The sequence below is a fragment of the Alternaria alternata genome, assembly GCF_001642055.1.
Source record: "Alternaria alternata strain SRC1lrK2f unplaced genomic scaffold CC77scaffold_8, whole genome shotgun sequence".
NCBI classification, from domain to species: domain Eukaryota; kingdom Fungi; phylum Ascomycota; class Dothideomycetes; order Pleosporales; family Pleosporaceae; genus Alternaria; species Alternaria alternata.
Genome location: NW_017306197.1, coordinates 875,632 through 892,366, shown reverse-complemented (window position 1 = coordinate 892,366; position 16,735 = coordinate 875,632). Strand labels below are relative to the sequence as shown.

The window sequence follows — 16,735 nt, the reverse complement described above, 5'->3', positions numbered from 1 at the left end:
GATATGGCGATGGACGCGTCACTTTTAGGAGACGTGGTCGGACGAACCATGATTGATCCATGAACCGTTTTTAGTGCCAGACATTAAGCTGTCTGAGCTTTTGTTGTAAAGATGGAGAGGCTCAGTGAGTTGTGAGGATATGCTCGAAGACGACCACCGACGAGGTTTATATAGTGCTATCCCTTGGAGAGTGGCTGATCCAGCACATCTTGTGCAACCAGCGTTTTGGAACCTGGGCCAGAAAGCTCCAAACGTCAAGCTGTCTCTAGCTATGTTGTACCGAGCAAATTTTGAGGAAATAGAATGATACTGGCAGGCTTTTGGCCTCGGATCGGGGAGGCAAACATACATCTTTTCTCCTGTAGTCTTAGAAGAAGCATGGCTTGTTTGATTTCATTTTTCGGTAAGACACACTTTTCGTGGGAGACAAGAAGAGCAGCAGGGATTGAAGAGCGAAAGAGCGGGCTTTATATTCATATTAACCGGTATCAGAGGCGGACGCATGCGCGGTTACAGTAGCGGTTTCGGAATCTAAGCGCCGGCAAGGCCATGAATATTGAGCGAGTTCTTTTTGGTTTTGCAAGATGACAACCAAGGATAGTTGGAACTCGAAACCACAATGATAGGCATAAGGACGATAGATGTAGACTTTCCAGGACAGGACCACATGAATCTGACACCAGCACAATTTCGAAAGACAGAAGGTAGCGAACGTGGGTAAGGAGTAGAGAGGAAGACCCCTTGTTTTGTATCGAGAATTTCGACAACAACACCCAGCATGTGAATGGTGTTTCAGCGTTTTGATACCATCACCATCGTTGGAATGTCCAATACCTCTTCAAAGCCGTATGAGTTGGCGAGGGAGCCGTAGCGACATGTACATGCGGCGAGACTCTTTTGATGGAAGAGCCCAGAAGCAGACATATAAGAGCGCTGAATGTCTTTTTTTTTTGGCGAAGAAAAGGACGCACCATGGCAGGAGAAGGGATAGGTTTTGGTAACTCGCGATTGAACCGTGGAAGATAGATTGAAGAAAGAGAGGGTGCCGTGGAAAATATTTATATGTTGTCAGGAAGCGAAACATTACTTGGTCATAGAAGGTTTTTGGCGAACTGCGGGAAATACGGGAATAGCGGGCTTCTGCCCGACACATGGAGAGGCCTTTTGAGATTTTGGGAAAGGCCAACCATTTTGGCCGACGTGGTGTTTTTTGGTGGACTCCGGAGAACAGCACATGACTTGGTGGGCTCGGCATTTAAGGTAAAAAGACAGCACAAAGTTGTGAGTGAAGAGACACAAAAAGAAAGCAAGCAAGCAAGGATTGATATGTCATACAGCAGGACGGTATGACTAAACACACACAGTGCTATTGGTTGAACCGATATTCCTACCGTCTATGATGGATACCACAGCGCAATCAATGACACTACAAACCGCACCACACCATCACCCCATCCCCTCACGCTCCTTCTCAAACACCCGCCAATAGCTCTGCCACTTTATCAATAGCCTCCGTCAGCCAAACATTCCACTCCAAACACAACGTCAAGTTCCGATCTTGAAGCGCCTCCATACTCGCCGGAAGAGTCTGTGCTTTATACTCTATTTCTTATCAGCCACGTTACACAACATCTGTTCAACCCAACTTACCATCATCGCGATTCGGCGCATACAAGCCGTTCTTGTAGAACTGTCTACCAGGTAGACCCTCTTGTCTAACAAACAGCCTCTGCACATCCTTCATAACGCGGTTCGCTTTCTGCACCCTCGCCGCGTCGTCGAGGAACGACGGCTCGCTGGTTCGGTCTGTAAAGTCGGTGGCAACCTGACGTAACCTCCTTCCCGCAGATGCAAGATCACTCATCTTGATCTGTCGCTGTACAGCCCCGCTATCCGGCATGCCCATTGTCTCCTCAACAAGCTCCCTGATCCAGTAATTGATGTTGCGCGCATACGTATCCATATCGAACGGTATGAGAGCATCGTCTGCCAAGTGGTATGCTAGTGATGCAATGAACCGCCCTACAGTCGCATGGATCCCGAAATCGGGATCCACCATGCTTTCCATCCAATGATACGAGTCATAGTTGCTGTGATAATGATAAACTGGCGATTCGCGACTTGCATCCATACCTAATCCAACAGTGTCTTTGTCAGTACCCATCTCACAATCACTTGGTAGACCAAAATCACCTACCAAAGTCCAGAGCTCCGATACCCAACTGCAGAAACGCCGTGTAATCACTTCCGCTCCCTAGATCCGTGAAACCATTATCCTCAGGTCGGAACATGTACAACTCATGCCAAGCATCGTATAAATTCTTGTTACCGTATCTAACTTTCTTCATGATGTCCTGCGCGAGGGTTCGTAGTTCGGGAGTAGCACCTGCACCGGGAAGTGGACCTGCAACGCCAATATCGACGTTCAGGTAGGTCAATGCGGTGGCGGAGAGCCAGAGAGCGTGTTCTTCGACCCATTCCGTTGACCCGATTAGTGCGTATTCTTCCGCATCCCAAGAGGCGAAGATGCTATACGATGCAAAGAACATATCAACTTGAACCTTCTGTTGTTCGAAAGAATGGGTTTTCGTGAACGTACATGTTCCGTCGTGGCTTCCAACCTGATTTCGATAACTTGCCAAAAGCCTTTGTGAGTTCAATCAAGATGGCGGAGCCAGAATTGGGATCTGCGGCTCCGCCGACAATCCAGGCGTCACGGTGGTTGCCGATGACGATTGTTTCGTCAGGATTCATGCCATTGATTGTGCCGATCACGTCCCAGATTGGTGTAATATTTTCCTCCATGAAGTTTGTAAGGGAAACGGTAATTCCTGGTGCCGGACCGGTGCTGTATGTTGCGTCTAAGCCACCGCTCCATCCGTCTCGATTAATCAATTCTCCTGATGTACCGTGGCCGTCCAGAGCTTTTGGGAATGGCAAAGCATCGCGGTGGGATATGGGCAGAGACGGGATTCTAGGTAGGTTCGGGGGCCTGCTAACATGCTTGACGCCAGGTTTCGACGGATATCCGGGCGTTGTTGGATCACCGGGGTATTGGTGGATGTACGCGATGGATCCTCGCTGTATGGAGGACGGTTGGCGCGCTGGACCATCTACAAGAAGTCAGACATATGTTTCTGCTATTCGTCATGTTAGGAGTAGTCATACGAGGATATGCAACCTGTCCTTTGGCCTCCTGTGGCCCGTCGTCACCGGAACCACTGAACATGATCACTCCGACCATGCCATGCGCCTCGGCATTGAGAACCTTGACACCACGGAAAGGACCTCCGTACTTTGCGAGAGCGATCTTTCCTTTCAGATCGACATTCAATGCTGTGAGTGCGGCGAAGTCGTCTTTGTAGCCACGGCTGTTGTACATTAGCTGATATCCGCAGAACTGGTACACAAGCCACTCACCCAACATAAATATACTCTGCTTCCACTTTTCCCAAAGCAGAGTATCCATGGAATGCCGGTAACGCTTGAGGAGAGCTGAGAAAAACCTCATACTCGACCAGTGAGCTGGGTACTCCGTTCTTGGTCCACTCCTTTGCAGTGACTTCTGCCATGGACCTGTTGCGTCCAGCGACATGATCGCCATGGGTATAATAAGAGGACCAATCGTCTATAGAAGATGCTAAGAAGGACTCATGTAGGATATCCTCATTCTTGTTCCGTACCGGAGGGAAAGTAACTGCTTGGAGAAGCACTAGAGGATGTTGATGTGATAGCTGACCGGTTTCGAGGCTGCGGAGTTCTCGTTGGCATGCTGTTGCCGGATGCACTAAGCTCAGGGCGATCAGCAAGAATGATACCATGGTTGAGCAATATCCGATGTAGGTGTAGTCGTACTCAAAGTTGGCATATACGCAGCAAGTAAGCGCAAGGTATAAGAGCAGGGCACGTGCACCTGCCCGCTTCCAGTGAAAGGGTAGGAGCGAACGCCCACCGTCGGTTCCCCTCTCAATCGTGCGTGCCTCATATATTATCGGGTCACTCTATTCTTCTGAACAATATACAGGGATGTGCAAATAGCCGAAACGTGATCAGTACGCATACTCAAAATGCATACATCAATAATCCGGAAACTAACAAAGACCGATACAGGAGCTTGTATCCATCTCACAAAGCCCCCAGAAACCGATGGAGGCTAACACAGACGCTTGCATCTAACTCACCTTGCACCCGAAAAATAACAGAGAGGATCGCGTTCGGTACGTCATTCCGGACGGCTAAGGTCGACCTCATTGCATGAGCACGCAAAATGTGACGGAACAGCAGATCGAGGCGACGACATTTTGTCAGTAATTGAGTGTTTCACGCGTGGAGCAGTGATGTAGTAGTCTGAGTGCTTGTTCAATAGAACACGAAAGTCAATTGGTATACGTCTTACTTGAAAGTGCACCTACTGTGAGCTCACCGTCCACCACTAGAGCTCATTATGACCGGGTGTCTCCGGGTCTGGCTTCTCACCAGCAACCAGGAGGGAGTCGGCTAGCTTCTCCTTTTTGCCTTCACCCATGCGGATAGCATCGACCCATTGTTCGACTGCGTCAGCTCCGAAAGAGCTGCCAGAGTACTTCTTGTACCATGCGCGTTTGCCGTTAGTGGCAATGAGGTGGACCTCGTCTGCACTTCCCAGGCCGAGTTCTGTGGTCAGGGATGCAGCAAGTGGGTTTGTCGAGGATACAGCTACAAAGGGGAAGAGATGGCTGCCAGAAGCATCGTACTTCTTGTGGATCGATGCAAGAGATGCAATGGCGGTGGTTGCAGCGTCAGAAGACTCGTCCTTGGGAAGCAGTGCCAAAATACAGGTCTTGCTCTGCTCGGTCAAGCACATTGATTGAAGCTCGGCAGCTTCTGCAACCAGAGGTATAGTCGGCTTGGCCTCTTCGACTGGAATTTCGATCGGGTTGGGTGTATCTCCATCCTTGACATTCGGATTAGGCGACTCAGTGGGCACAACCGGCTCCTCGACAGTCTCGTCTGTGGCTGAGGCGGCGGCTGAAGATGAATCTGCGGACTTGTGTGAAGCTGAGGCCTTTGCAAACTTGCTGGAGGACTTGGACTCTTTCTTGGTATCCTTCTTAGCTTTGGACTTCTTCTCCTTGGCAGGTGGGCAATCGGGGTTAGGTGGGGCGACCTGAGAGAGGAATTCGACCATTGCTGCTTTGTCAGCCTTGCCTTGGTGCTTGATGGGTGTGTCGGAGCCCGCGGGAATCAAGACCAAGCTTGGGAAGTCGGTGATTCCATATTTATCCACTGCCGCCTTTTCTGACTTTTTGATTTGCGCAACCGAAACGACTCCAGCGAAATCAATCGCTAGAGCGCGCAGTGTGGCGCTGACGATGCCCTTCTCACTGAACAGAATGGCCTTGGCAGTGTCCTTGTTTCCTTGAAGCCACTCGTCGAGGTTCTTGTCGTTGACCCTCTTCACGATATTGGGGACCTTGTCCTTGACAGCGTCCACGATGCCCTTGGCCGAACGAGGTCCTTGGTAGTCCTCCACCGTAGGCTTTCCGGGCTTCTTGCCGGGTCGAACAATCTTGAGGGTCGGGAAGCCCTGAACGCCCATCTTCCCGCAGAAGGGTTTGTTCATCTCTTCATCGCAGTTGACGGCGGCGACTTTGGCGATGCCGGCGAGGGATTTGGCGGCCGTCTCGTACGCGGGCTTGAGGTTCTTGCAGTGGCCGCACCATGGCGCATAGAATCTGAGAGGTGTGAGGAGAGGGGATGATGACAAACGAGGACGGCTTACTCGACAATAGACGTGTAGTTGGACTTTGCAATTAATCTGTCATAGTCCATGCCAGTGATCTGAACGACGGCGCTGTTCTTGGAGTACATGCTCTCGGCGTGGGCATTGAGGGCCAGCGCGGCCGTAGCGGCAAACAGCGTGGTTGCGCGGACCATGGTTGGTGTGTGTTGTGGGTGAAGTGGAGAATAAGCAGAGGTGCAGCTGCTGCAGTGGATATAGCCTTACATGGCGTAGTTGCCAGGTTGGCCTTTTCACTCACTTGTAACAGCTTGCCATAAGTTACATGGCCAAAGCTGAGATGCGGGGAGACAGGGATCAGTCCGGACTAGCGCCTATGACCGCATGTCCGCTGTAGCTGCCTGCACCTTACTGCGTCTATCCACAGACTAAACACCACATGCGATACGCGTCTTAGCACACACAAGATACCACAGTAATGGCCGACACAGTACCGGCAAAGCTCAGGAGCTTGCAGCTCGCGTCCTTTGCGAAGCGCGCCGCTCAGCTTGAGAAGTTCAAGCCCATCATCACCTACTGGTGTGAGTACCCTCGCGCCTGCCAATACAAGAGACGTATACTAAAGCTGCACAGTGCGCTTCTGCATTGTCCAACGAATCATCGCCGGTGGACTCCACTCGGCTGATCAGGAATGTACCGCCTACACGACCGATCTCATGGAGAAGTTGGAGCAAGCAAAGGCCGAGAACCCGAACGAGGATGCTTTGCTGGATGACACGGTTGCGAGCGCATACTGTGAACAGTTCGCTCTACAAACTCTCGCCAAGGCAGAGAGGGAGATGGCCGAGAACAGGGTCAATGGGTGCGTAGCAAACACGTAGTTCCATTGCCGATTCTCACTTCTGATACCATTTGCAGGCAGACCGCTGATACCCTCCTCGCGGCATCGACATTCCTCGAGGTCATGTCTGTATGGAAGAATAGTGACCCCGAAATCACTTCCAAGACCAAGTTCGCCAAATACCATGCGCTGCGCATCGTCAAGGCCATCAAGGCCAACGAAGACCCGAACGCGACGAACCCCAGACAAGAAGCACCACAACAGGCCTTGTCGCCGTCTGCGCTAGATCCAAATGACCCGGAAGTACGAAGCATAAACCAAGGCGCGCCACCAGAGAACCCATACCAACCATACGTCGAGACGGTGCCCAATACGACCCAGCCATCGCCCAGTCTGTCTGCGCGCCAAGTGTCGCCGCCAGCTCCCAATCTCCCTTCCGCGCCCACGGGCTACAACCAATCATCGCACAACGATGTCTCGCCCATGTCACAATCAGCAACCTCGAGGCAGGGCTCCGTCGTCTCAATCGGCGGCGGATACTTTCCAAAGACCGACCCTCCTACCTTCACATCAGAGACGACAGCGCCCGGGCTACCTACCGCGCCCATGGACATCGACCCTATGACATCTTCCCTACCAAACAGCCCTGCACCACAAGTTCCAGACGCGTCAGACCCTGCAAGCTTCTACCAGAACCCTACGTCTCCTCCACCCCAAGCCCCCGAGCAACCACCTCAAAACCCATACCAATCACCACCACCCCAAGTGCCTCAGAAGCCACAGAGACTATCCTCAAGCTTCACAGTCACTCCACAACAATCTCAAAACGCTTTTACGTCGCCCGTGGTGTCTCAGCAACATTACCAACAACAAAACGTTTCCTCGCAGCCTCCTCAGCAACAATACTCGTCGACATCTCACCAGAATCCGTACGCCCAAGCACCAGGACCTCCTCCACAGCAGCAGCTGTCATCGCAGGGTCCGTTCAGAGACGATGAAGATTCCATCATGGCAGCTACAAAGCATGCGAAATGGGCTATTTCAGCGTTGAATTTTGAAGACTCCTCAACGGCTGTGAAGGAGTTGAGGGCGGCGCTGCAGGCTTTGGGTGCGGCTTGAGTAGGATGGAAGGATTGATAACCCCAGAAGCAACTTCTTGGTTCGAGGTACGACGATTACATTGCAGCTCCTTGTTTTCAAACTCATTACCCCACGTGTCTGTAGGCGTCCAGCTACTATTTTAGGTCTCCTGGGGTGACGCCAAAAGTGTTGTATTGTGACTGGATGTCGTGTTGGAAGTGTTGTTGATTGTGGGTGTAGAGAGAGCAGCAGGTACGACCTCTCTTATACAATGTTCGCTGTATACCCATGCTTTCTACATAGGTGCGCCAAAGACGCGTTACTCGTCAATATAAATCTCTTTAGTTGGCTACAATGGTGTGGACAATGCAGTCTCCTGCGTACATATAGTGATGTATCCAGTAACACCCTTGGACAGTCAGGCTATCACACCCAAACTGGCCAGTTTCGCCGCCTTGCTCCATATTGCACATTTCTCATTGGCCAGTTTTCCTCCAGGACAGTAGTCTTTCGCGTGAAGTTAGTGTCATGGATACACGGATGCACACCATCTGTGGCAGTGCCGGTGTACGCCTGCTGAAACTTTGCGGAAAGAAGGAGAATCAGAATGGATAGAGAGAGTATGATTACGAGGACTGGAAGAAAGGCCATTTGATGGTGAAAGTTACTGATCGCGGGATTGGAGTACGAGATGAGAGTTATAGTAAAGAGTCTCAGCTTCTCAGCCTCGCGGACCTAGGCCCCAAGGATAGATAAGAACACCGATATCGAGGATTGTACTTGGTACTCTTGGAACGTACAGACTGGTGTGCGGGTGCTGAGACCTGATCTTACTTCTTCTAGGCGCATACCGATGGAGGATACCAGGGTGGTCTCAGTTCTAATCTACTGCGAAGATGGAAACCATGTTGATTCCAGGGTCCATGAAACTTTCCTCAAGGGCAGAACCGTGGCAAGAATCCGACGCCGATACCGCAGTTGGATGGCGAGAGTCGCTCTGCCGGACGACTACCGTAGTACTGCATGCTCCGGAATATTTTGTTCAGCACGCCGGACATATACCGACGCGTGTTTCTTAGGCAGAGGAGTGTAACATCCCGCGATAGACACAACTCGGTCTCCAAACTCTCCCAGGACCTACCAGATCTTGGCTGCGGGGCACCTTCTCTGAATATACGGTCTGGTCTTTCTTTTCTCACTCAGCGGGCCGAGGCCTGACGATAATATTGGTGGGCGCACTTTTTCATTCAGTATCGATAAGCGCCGCGTTGGGTTGGTTAACCGAGTCTGCCTAGCGTCATTCGCCGACACTACGAGAGATCCCTGCCAGGCCAATTTTTCTCTGATCGCTCGCCTTTAAGCAAGCGCGAAAAAGATTCCCAACCCTCTTTTTCACCTTCTCTCCAACACCTTCCTGCTCTTCAATTTTTTCAGGTTGTTCCTTCCACACATACCGCAATCATGAGCGACGAAGTCTACGAGGGTGCCATCGGCATCGATCTTGGTGCGTAATATTCGCGAATTACCCCACAGTGGGATGTGTTGTGGGCTAACAATATCGCAGGCACCACCTACTCTTGCGTTGCCAACTACGAGGGCACCAATGTCGAGATCAGTATGCGCCCGCCAGTTCCATTGCGAGAAGGTCAATGTCTAACAATGTTTGCCCACAGTCGCCAACGAGCAGGGTAGCTTCACCACTCCCTCGTTCGTGTCCTTCACCAGCGAGGAGCGTTTGATCGGTGAGGCGGCCAAGAACCAGGCTGCTATGAACCCCGAGAACACCGTCTTCGATGTCAAGTGAGTGTCTTCGCACCTTTTTTTTCGCACGCGCACGATCAGCAGGCTGACTTTCGTAGGCGTCTCATTGGTCGCCGATTCGAGGACGAGACCGTCACAAAGGACATCAAGTCATGGCCATTCAAGGTCGTTGACCAGGGCGGCAGCCCTCTCGTCGAGGTTGAGTACCTCGGTGAGACCAAGCAGTTCTCTCCCCAGGAGATCTCTGCCATGGTTCTCGTCAAGGTAAGATCTGCGCACACATTTCGCATGGCGGGGCAGCGACTAACAAAATCAACAGATGAAGGAGGTCGCTGAGACCAAGCTCGGCAAGAAGGTCGAGAAGGCCGTCATCACCGTCCCCGCCTACTTCAACGACAACCAGCGTCAAGCCACCAAGGACGCCGGTGCCATTGCTGGCCTCAACGTTCTCCGTATCATCAACGAGCCTACCGCCGCCGCTATCGCCTACGGTCTCGGTTCCGGAAAGTCTGACAAGGAGAGGAACGTCCTCATCTACGATCTTGGTGGTGGTACTTTCGATGTCTCTCTTCTGCACATCCAGGGTGGTGTCTTCACCGTCAAGGCTACTGCTGGAGACACTCACTTGGGTGGTCAGGACTTCGACACCAACCTCCTTGACCACTTCAAGAAGGAATTCACCAAGAAGACGAAGAAGGTATGACAGAACCCCGCAGGATTCGCGATATTCTTGTTTGCAGAATACTAACATTTCCAAGGACATCAGCGGTGACGCCCGTGCCCTACGTCGTCTCCGGACTGCTTGCGAGCGTGCCAAGCGTACTCTCTCCAACGCCACCCAGACCACTGTTGAGATCGACTCGCTGTTCGACGGTGAGGACTTCAACGCCAACATTACCCGTGCTCGTTTCGAGGACTTGAACCAGAAGGCCTTCGCTGGCACTCTGGACCCCGTTGCCCAGGTTCTCAAGGACGCCGCCCTTGCCAAGGACAAGGTTGACGAGATCGTCCTTGTTGGTGGTTCCACCCGTATCCCCAAGATCCAGAAGCTCCTCAGCGACTACTTCAACGGCAAGAAGCTCGAGAAGAGCATCAACCCCGATGAGGCCGTTGCCTACGGTGCCGCCGTCCAGGCCGGTATCCTTTCCGGAAAGGCTACCTCCGCCGACACCGCTGACCTTCTCCTCCTCGATGTCGTTCCCCTCTCCCTTGGTGTAGCCATGGAGGGTAACATCTTCGCCCCCGTCGTTCCCCGTGGTCAGACCGTCCCCACTATTAAGAAGAGGACTTTCACCACTGTTGCCGGTACTTGACCCCACATCCCTCCTCAAAAGAATTCATACTAACCCATTCCTAGACAACCAGCAGACTGTTGTATGTATACTCGGCACCGCTTTGAAACCATTCATACTAATCCATGCTAGCAATTCCCCGTCTTCCAGGGTGAGCGTGTCAACTGCGAGGACAACACCTCTCTCGGAGAGTTCACCCTCGCACCTATTCCTCCCATGGTGAGAAGAATTTCCACCGTCTCATTGCTACGCATCACTAACTATTTCTTAGCGCGCTGGTGAGGCCGTCCTTGAGGTTGTCTTCGAGGTCGACGTCAACGGTATCCTGAAGGTCACCGCTACCGAGAAGACCTCTGGCCGCAGCGCCAACATCACCATCTCCAACGCCGTCGGAAAGCTCTCATCTGCTGACATTGAGAACATGATCAACGACGCCCAGAAGTTCAAGTCCAGCGACGAGGCCTTCTCCAAGAAGTTCGAGTCAAGGCAACAGCTTGAGTCTTACATCTCCCGTGTTGAGGAGATGATCTCCGACCCCACCACATCTATCCGCCTTAAGCGTGGCCAGAAGGAGAAGATCGAGTCTGCTCTCTCCGACGCCATGGCTCAGCTCGAGGTTGAGGATGCCCCCGCTGATGACCTGAAGAAGAAGGAGCTTGCCCTCAAGCGCACTGTCACCAAGGCTTTCTCCACCCGATAAGCGCATCACATATTAGCGGCGCCACGAGGGCGTGCAGGAAGGAAGGAAGGGCGCACGTGCAGGATACCCAGACTGCGAGCTGCGAACGGAGTTTCATCTATTGCGGCATTTAACGATAGACATGGTGTGTTTGGTTCCTTATCTTTCATGGGTTCCCGGTATTCAGGAACGCGGAAAAGTCTTCTTTGTACTTTCACGACGATGCCTGACGAAACGATCGTAATGGATGATCTGCAAAAGTATGCCTAGCGGTCAATGTCTCTTATGTACCTCAACGAAGTAGATACATGGAGAGAAAGGAAAGGAAATTGGAATGACTTCACAAAAAACATCTCTGCCATGCTTCTCGTTGTGACTGCTACTGCGATGTGTTCGCTTGCGATAGATGTTGTGATGAGCAATGAATACCTTTAGGCTATACTATAGTCGATAGCTCAAGGATGACATCCGGTCGTTCCTACCAATGTCCTTGTTAGCGTCCATGCCAATGGTAGTGTATCAGAGTATGAGTCCTGGCATTCCTAGATCGTACCGCTCGAGAGCAAAACATGTTCTGATGGTATTCAGTGGATTTTACATCGTGCTTGGTGAGAACAAAGTGCAGCGGATACCTCCAGGGTACCTTATCGTCAACCCGTCAAGCTCAACGTTCGACTTCTCTAGCTGGGATCTTCGCTAGCAATGCCCCGCTGATGTCTATGCTGGAGCCATTTTCATGTTCAGCGTCCTATGAAATTGCCAGGCATGAAGGACAAGAAATACTGTGAATCTTTCGCAACGTGACCACTGTAATTTTTCTAAGCAATGAGGTCAGAATGGAAGATCAATTAAAGTTTCCAAATTCTCTGATAGGTTCATCGCTTTCCTATTAATCGCTGGGTATGCTTCGGTCCTTGGTCCGGTGTGTTGCATTACTCATTGTTATCTCATCACTCTAGTAGCCTGATCTGGAGAACGATTTTGTATTCTAACGGCCTGTCTCCATAGACCTCATCTGCTGAGAGAGAACCTTAACAGTGAAGAAATGTTCGTTACTCGTTAATTATGAATAAAGTAAAGTTGGACACCGAGTACGTCCAATGAACAAACAAAAGAGATCGCTACGATGGCGTTACAAAGCGATGCTAGCAGTCACTCTAGCCACTTCCAGAATCATCCGCTTGCCTTGATTCGGCGCGAGGCTCTTTCTTTGACTTGCCTTTGCTCTTCTTCGTGTCTTTCTTAGGTGTCTTGCGCTTCCTGCGACTCTTCTCGGATTCAGTATCACTAGATTCGGTTTTGTTCTCACTGTCAGACAAAAGCCCATCCGAAGCCGTGTCCGAGAGCCCAGACTTCTTTGCTTTTAATCTGGCCCTCTTCTCTTTCTCCCTCTTAGACTGCTTACGCTTGGTGTGTTCACTTTCGGAACTGGCACTGTCTGAGCTACTGTCTGAGCTGCGATCGCGACGTCTACTTTGTTTACTAGCTCTATGGCCGCGATCCGTGTCGTTTCTTAACCTTTCTCGTTTCGCGACCATCGCAAACATGTCAGCATACTGATCTTCACCCTCTCTGAAGACCTCGGCTAAGTAATCATCGAAATGGTTGCTGGTTTTGGCGACTTGCTTAAAGTGACTGGCTTTAAGCTTTGGCCGTGTCAAGTTGCTGTCTGTGTTCTCGTGGAAGTCCCAGTTCGCCAAAGCAAGAGCTGTTTGGAATGCGTTCTTGATCTGTCGTCCATTCCAACGTCGCGATGTCTTCTTCTCGTTGGCATTCCAGTGTTTCTTGTAAAACTCCCTGATTCCTACTTCATCGATATCAACGTCGACGTCTTTAGCCTCTTCGATACGCCTGAGATTCATTTCCCAGATCTTAGTGGTCTCTTTCTTGCCCAACTTCGGGTAGTAAAGGCTAATGTGAATACGCGAGCGAAATGCTTCATCGAACGAGCCGACACGGTTTGTGGTAAGCATCAGCACGCCAGAGTAATACTCGAGGACTCTGAGAAACACTGTTCATTTCATTAGTTCCAGTATTGGTTCTATGCATCTCGAGTTTCTTACCAGAAACAAGTGCGTTTCGCTTGAGCTGATCTTCTGATCGTCTCGCTAGGAAAACATCGGCCTCGTCCAGAAGAAGAACGCATCCCCACTGTGATGCAAGTCGGAAATATTCTTCGAGACGCGACTCAAAGGTATTTGCATCGACTCCAAGATCGCCACATGTGATGGGGAATAGTGGCCTTCGCAGATGGAATGCGACACATTCGGCTGTAGAAGTCTTGCCTACTCCAGGCACACCGTGTAGCAAGATGATGACACCTTTCCCCTTACCACGGACCAGATCCATCGACATGTCTTCTGAGTCTCCAAAAGTGCTTGAAGTGTCAACTGTTGGAGTTGTTGATGCGGGTTGGAATTGCCTCGTCTGATTACTGATGAGAGCTCTAAGCAGGACCTTGTGAGCCGAAGGTAGAACCAAGTCTTCGAACGACTTGCTCGAATCTTGGAGCTTGTTCGAGTCGACTTCGTGATCTAGTACATTCTCGATGTTGAATGCGTGCCACTTCCGTTCCTGCAAAGCGTACCCGTACATCCGTGGTGTCAGCACAGCATAATGATCATCAGTCAACTCGTCCTTGGTAGCATTTCTCAGAAGTGTAGTCGAACGAATGAATGAGAGTCTTGCGTTTGTGTCCAGTTCGACGTCCACAGAGATGTCGGTACACGTGGAACAGCCGGTAATTCCACATCCTGTTATCTCTATCTCGGAGAATGCCATCTTACTAGCTTTTTCGACAATGCTACCACCAAACCTCATGTCGTAGCGAGGCTTGCTTTCGCAGTACTCGATTCCCGCTTTTTGGTCTAGGATAATTTCACCGTTGACCTATTTGAGTAAGCACAGCTCCAAAGCTACAGGGGTTTATCAGCCTACCTCTTTCCTCTGGGTCACCTCAACGGCCGCGTCGAAGACCGTCTTCTCCACCCTTTCCTCTAGAGTGAGTCCTCTGTAGAGTTTCGCAACGCCACCTCGCAAGCTTGCATACTTTTTTCCCCGCTGGACTAGCGATGCATAGTCACCTCGTATCTCGTGGCTGAATCTGATTGGAAAAAGCTCCAAGGACTTGATTGCCCTCAGACCATTATAGTCCTGCAGCGCGACACATTTTGCTCGCGGTCCATACTTTGTTCCGTCATAGTCAATATAGACACAATCGAGAACGAACGGTGTTATGCTCGAAGATACCTTGACTACTTCATCAGTGATGCTCCATACTGCGGTAGATGTTCCTGGTTCGGGCGTAGTTGGATGTAGCTTCTCGTACGAAGCTCGCCCACCTGTGACATGAAGCACACTGTATGCTCGTTGGGGGCCTGGATGTTCAGCAGGGTTCGATACAACGATGTCTCCTGGTTTGTACAGATGCCACAGATCCTTGTAAGCGATGCCCCCTTGATACGTCCTCCCATCCTGAAGTTGGCGTCGCAGTTCGAATATGAAGCGCAGATCAGTGTCCATCACCTCGATGAGGCATCTGAGAAGGTCTCTCTCGGTACATTTCTATTCGTAGCTACTCTGCGACGATGTGTCTGTGGGTTCAACTTCAGCGTTGCTGCGTTCACCGCTTTGGTTTTCTTTGTGTGTATCGTCTTGGTCCTTTCCATCGACTGGGCCTAGTTTGGGACTCAGTAACTATGCTATATTATTGATACAAGCTCGACCTACGGGGAGATAATCCTGCATCATCTGTTTGCGTGACTCTTTTATCAACATTATCCGTAGATGCAGGATCAATACTGTCTCGGTTCATTCCAGCTTTCTCGGACTCGCAGTCCGCAGCTCGTCGCTCGAATGCTGCTCTAATTGCCGCTTCGTGAGCAACGATCCCCTTGAAAGGAGCAATGAATATAGTTTGTTTTTCAGGCAAACTGAAATCTATCTCTGGCCTTATGACGTCAGTTAATATCCGTGAGTTGATGGCGATGTGAGTTGGAACTGCATCTTCACGGGGAACCTGTAGCTCTCTTTTTTCGGTTCCTACATGCTTGGACCGTTTGGTGTCGTGCATATCAGTATCATCGTAACAAATGATGATTGCAGCCGTAGTTTTGGCTGGTTTCATATCGGGTTTGATCTGGCGAAATTCTTTGTATGTCATACGACTAATCTTAGCCTCGCGGTCTGCATCACTATTGACCTCTGTGGAGGCAACAGGCGGGTCATGATCTGTTGCAGGTATTGCCCCAGGGGGGCTGAATGCGTCAGTTGGGAATGATGTGTTGAGAAGCACGGAACTAACTTTCCGCTTTTGAGTTCCCTGAGCTCATTTTCCAATTTGATCAAGCGTTTCTCCATGGACGTGACATCATCATCTTTCTCTCTCGTATCGCTGATGTCGATGGAATCTTGCTTGATGGGTGTCTCCTCAGTGATCGACATGGGAGGTGATTGCAAACCACTACCCTTCGACAAACTGTCATTCTCCTTCTCCACCAAAAGACGTGGTGATTCTGGTGGTAAACTCTCAGGTATCTCAGTTGACGGGTTCATCGTGGCTGTCTCGTAACCCGAATCGACAGAAACATCTGAGGGTTTCGCATCGCTGGCATTTGTTATCCCGGAAGCCTGTAATTCAGTGGACGTATCCATGCCCGTTAGAAATACTAGAGTCAGACTTTGGTCCAGGATCTGGTTAGAGTCTTAGTTGATGTTTCGAGATAGTTAAATCTTATGAATGCTAAGTTGAACCATTTATTCCTATGATAAGGATGTTGGAAAGAGAGGCTGAGCATGAGCCTCTTCATTCATACGAACGGTGTTGCGGGGAAACAACTCTACTGGTTTGCCACCCTTACCCTTCCGGAACCAAAAATTGGAACTTTGGGGTCCAATATCCAGCACATCCCCCTTGTGTCAGATGGCGTTTTTTGCCGCATGATAGGCGTTCTTGGCCTTGTTGGTTGGACGATAGTGTTGGACTATGTTCGATATGGTACTCATGTTGGCTAATCATAACCTTCGCGTAGTTTGTTTCCAGTGTTGAAAGCGAGATCTCGTATCTGACGGAATTCGGTCATCCCAGCGTGGTGCAAGCAACGATACCCAGTTCGCATGGTTGTGCATTACCTTGGTAGGATTGCTGACACCACCGGTGGCTGCTTGACATCTTTCCACACCTCCATTATGGGCATCATCGGCATCGAGAAATTCTTATCTTGAGGTCACTTGCAGCTGATTATAGTGAAGACTAAGAATTCTGACCAAGAAGAAGTGTCTCAATGGTGGCTGTGAGATTTTAGGATGCTCCCGGATGTCGTTAGCATGGGGTGAGAGAACCCCGCAATGCGATGGGGGGTGCC

At 50.6% G+C, this 16,735-nt stretch overlaps 5 protein-coding genes across 5 annotated transcripts; 2 read left to right on the top strand and 3 right to left on the bottom strand.

The window, feature by feature from the left end:
• Positions 1–1,471: 1,471 nt before the first annotated feature.
• On the bottom strand, positions 1,472–3,821 carry CC77DRAFT_1094060 (vacuolar protein sorting-associated protein 70; the record flags this gene model as incomplete). Its single annotated transcript, XM_018529714.1, has 6 exons — positions 1,472–1,602; positions 1,651–2,133; positions 2,198–2,529; positions 2,600–3,113; positions 3,169–3,371; positions 3,421–3,821. The coding sequence occupies 6 exons, from the start codon at positions 3,819–3,821 to the stop codon at positions 1,472–1,474; spliced, it is 2,064 nt and encodes a 687-aa protein (XP_018387167.1).
• Positions 3,822–4,176: 355 nt separating this feature from the next.
• Positions 4,177–5,916, bottom strand: CC77DRAFT_1039945 (protein disulfide-isomerase MPD1 precursor; the record flags this gene model as incomplete). The annotated part of the gene is made up of 2 exons (XM_018527180.1): positions 4,177–5,714; positions 5,762–5,916. The coding sequence occupies 2 exons, from the start codon at positions 5,914–5,916 to the stop codon at positions 4,433–4,435; spliced, it is 1,437 nt and encodes a 478-aa protein (XP_018387166.1). The 3' UTR covers positions 4,177–4,432.
• A 103-nt stretch (positions 5,917–6,019) lies between these two features.
• On the top strand, positions 6,020–7,991 carry CC77DRAFT_1019643 (DUF605-domain-containing protein). Its single transcript, XM_018524873.1, has 3 exons — positions 6,020–6,300; positions 6,353–6,581; positions 6,638–7,991. The coding sequence occupies exons 1-3, from the start codon at positions 6,198–6,200 to the stop codon at positions 7,677–7,679; spliced, it is 1,374 nt and encodes a 457-aa protein (XP_018387165.1). The 5' UTR covers positions 6,020–6,197; the 3' UTR covers positions 7,680–7,991.
• Positions 7,992–9,033: 1,042 nt separating this feature from the next.
• On the top strand, positions 9,034–11,646 carry CC77DRAFT_1019642 (heat shock protein-like protein). The gene is made up of 9 exons (XM_018524872.1): positions 9,034–9,144; positions 9,205–9,255; positions 9,314–9,440; positions 9,500–9,665; positions 9,721–10,098; positions 10,160–10,706; positions 10,759–10,775; positions 10,826–10,912; positions 10,965–11,646. Exons 1-9 carry the CDS (start codon positions 9,102–9,104, stop codon positions 11,391–11,393), a joined length of 1,845 nt encoding a protein of 614 aa, XP_018387164.1. The 5' UTR covers positions 9,034–9,101; the 3' UTR covers positions 11,394–11,646.
• Positions 11,647–12,387: 741 nt separating this feature from the next.
• On the bottom strand, positions 12,388–15,444 carry CC77DRAFT_987285 (P-loop containing nucleoside triphosphate hydrolase protein; the record flags this gene model as incomplete). Its single annotated transcript, XM_018536244.1, has 4 exons — positions 12,388–13,383; positions 13,436–14,261; positions 14,328–14,922; positions 15,089–15,444. 4 exons carry the CDS (start codon positions 15,442–15,444, stop codon positions 12,530–12,532), a joined length of 2,631 nt encoding a protein of 876 aa, XP_018387163.1. The 3' UTR covers positions 12,388–12,529.
• Between the last annotated feature and the right edge of the window lie 1,291 nt (positions 15,445–16,735).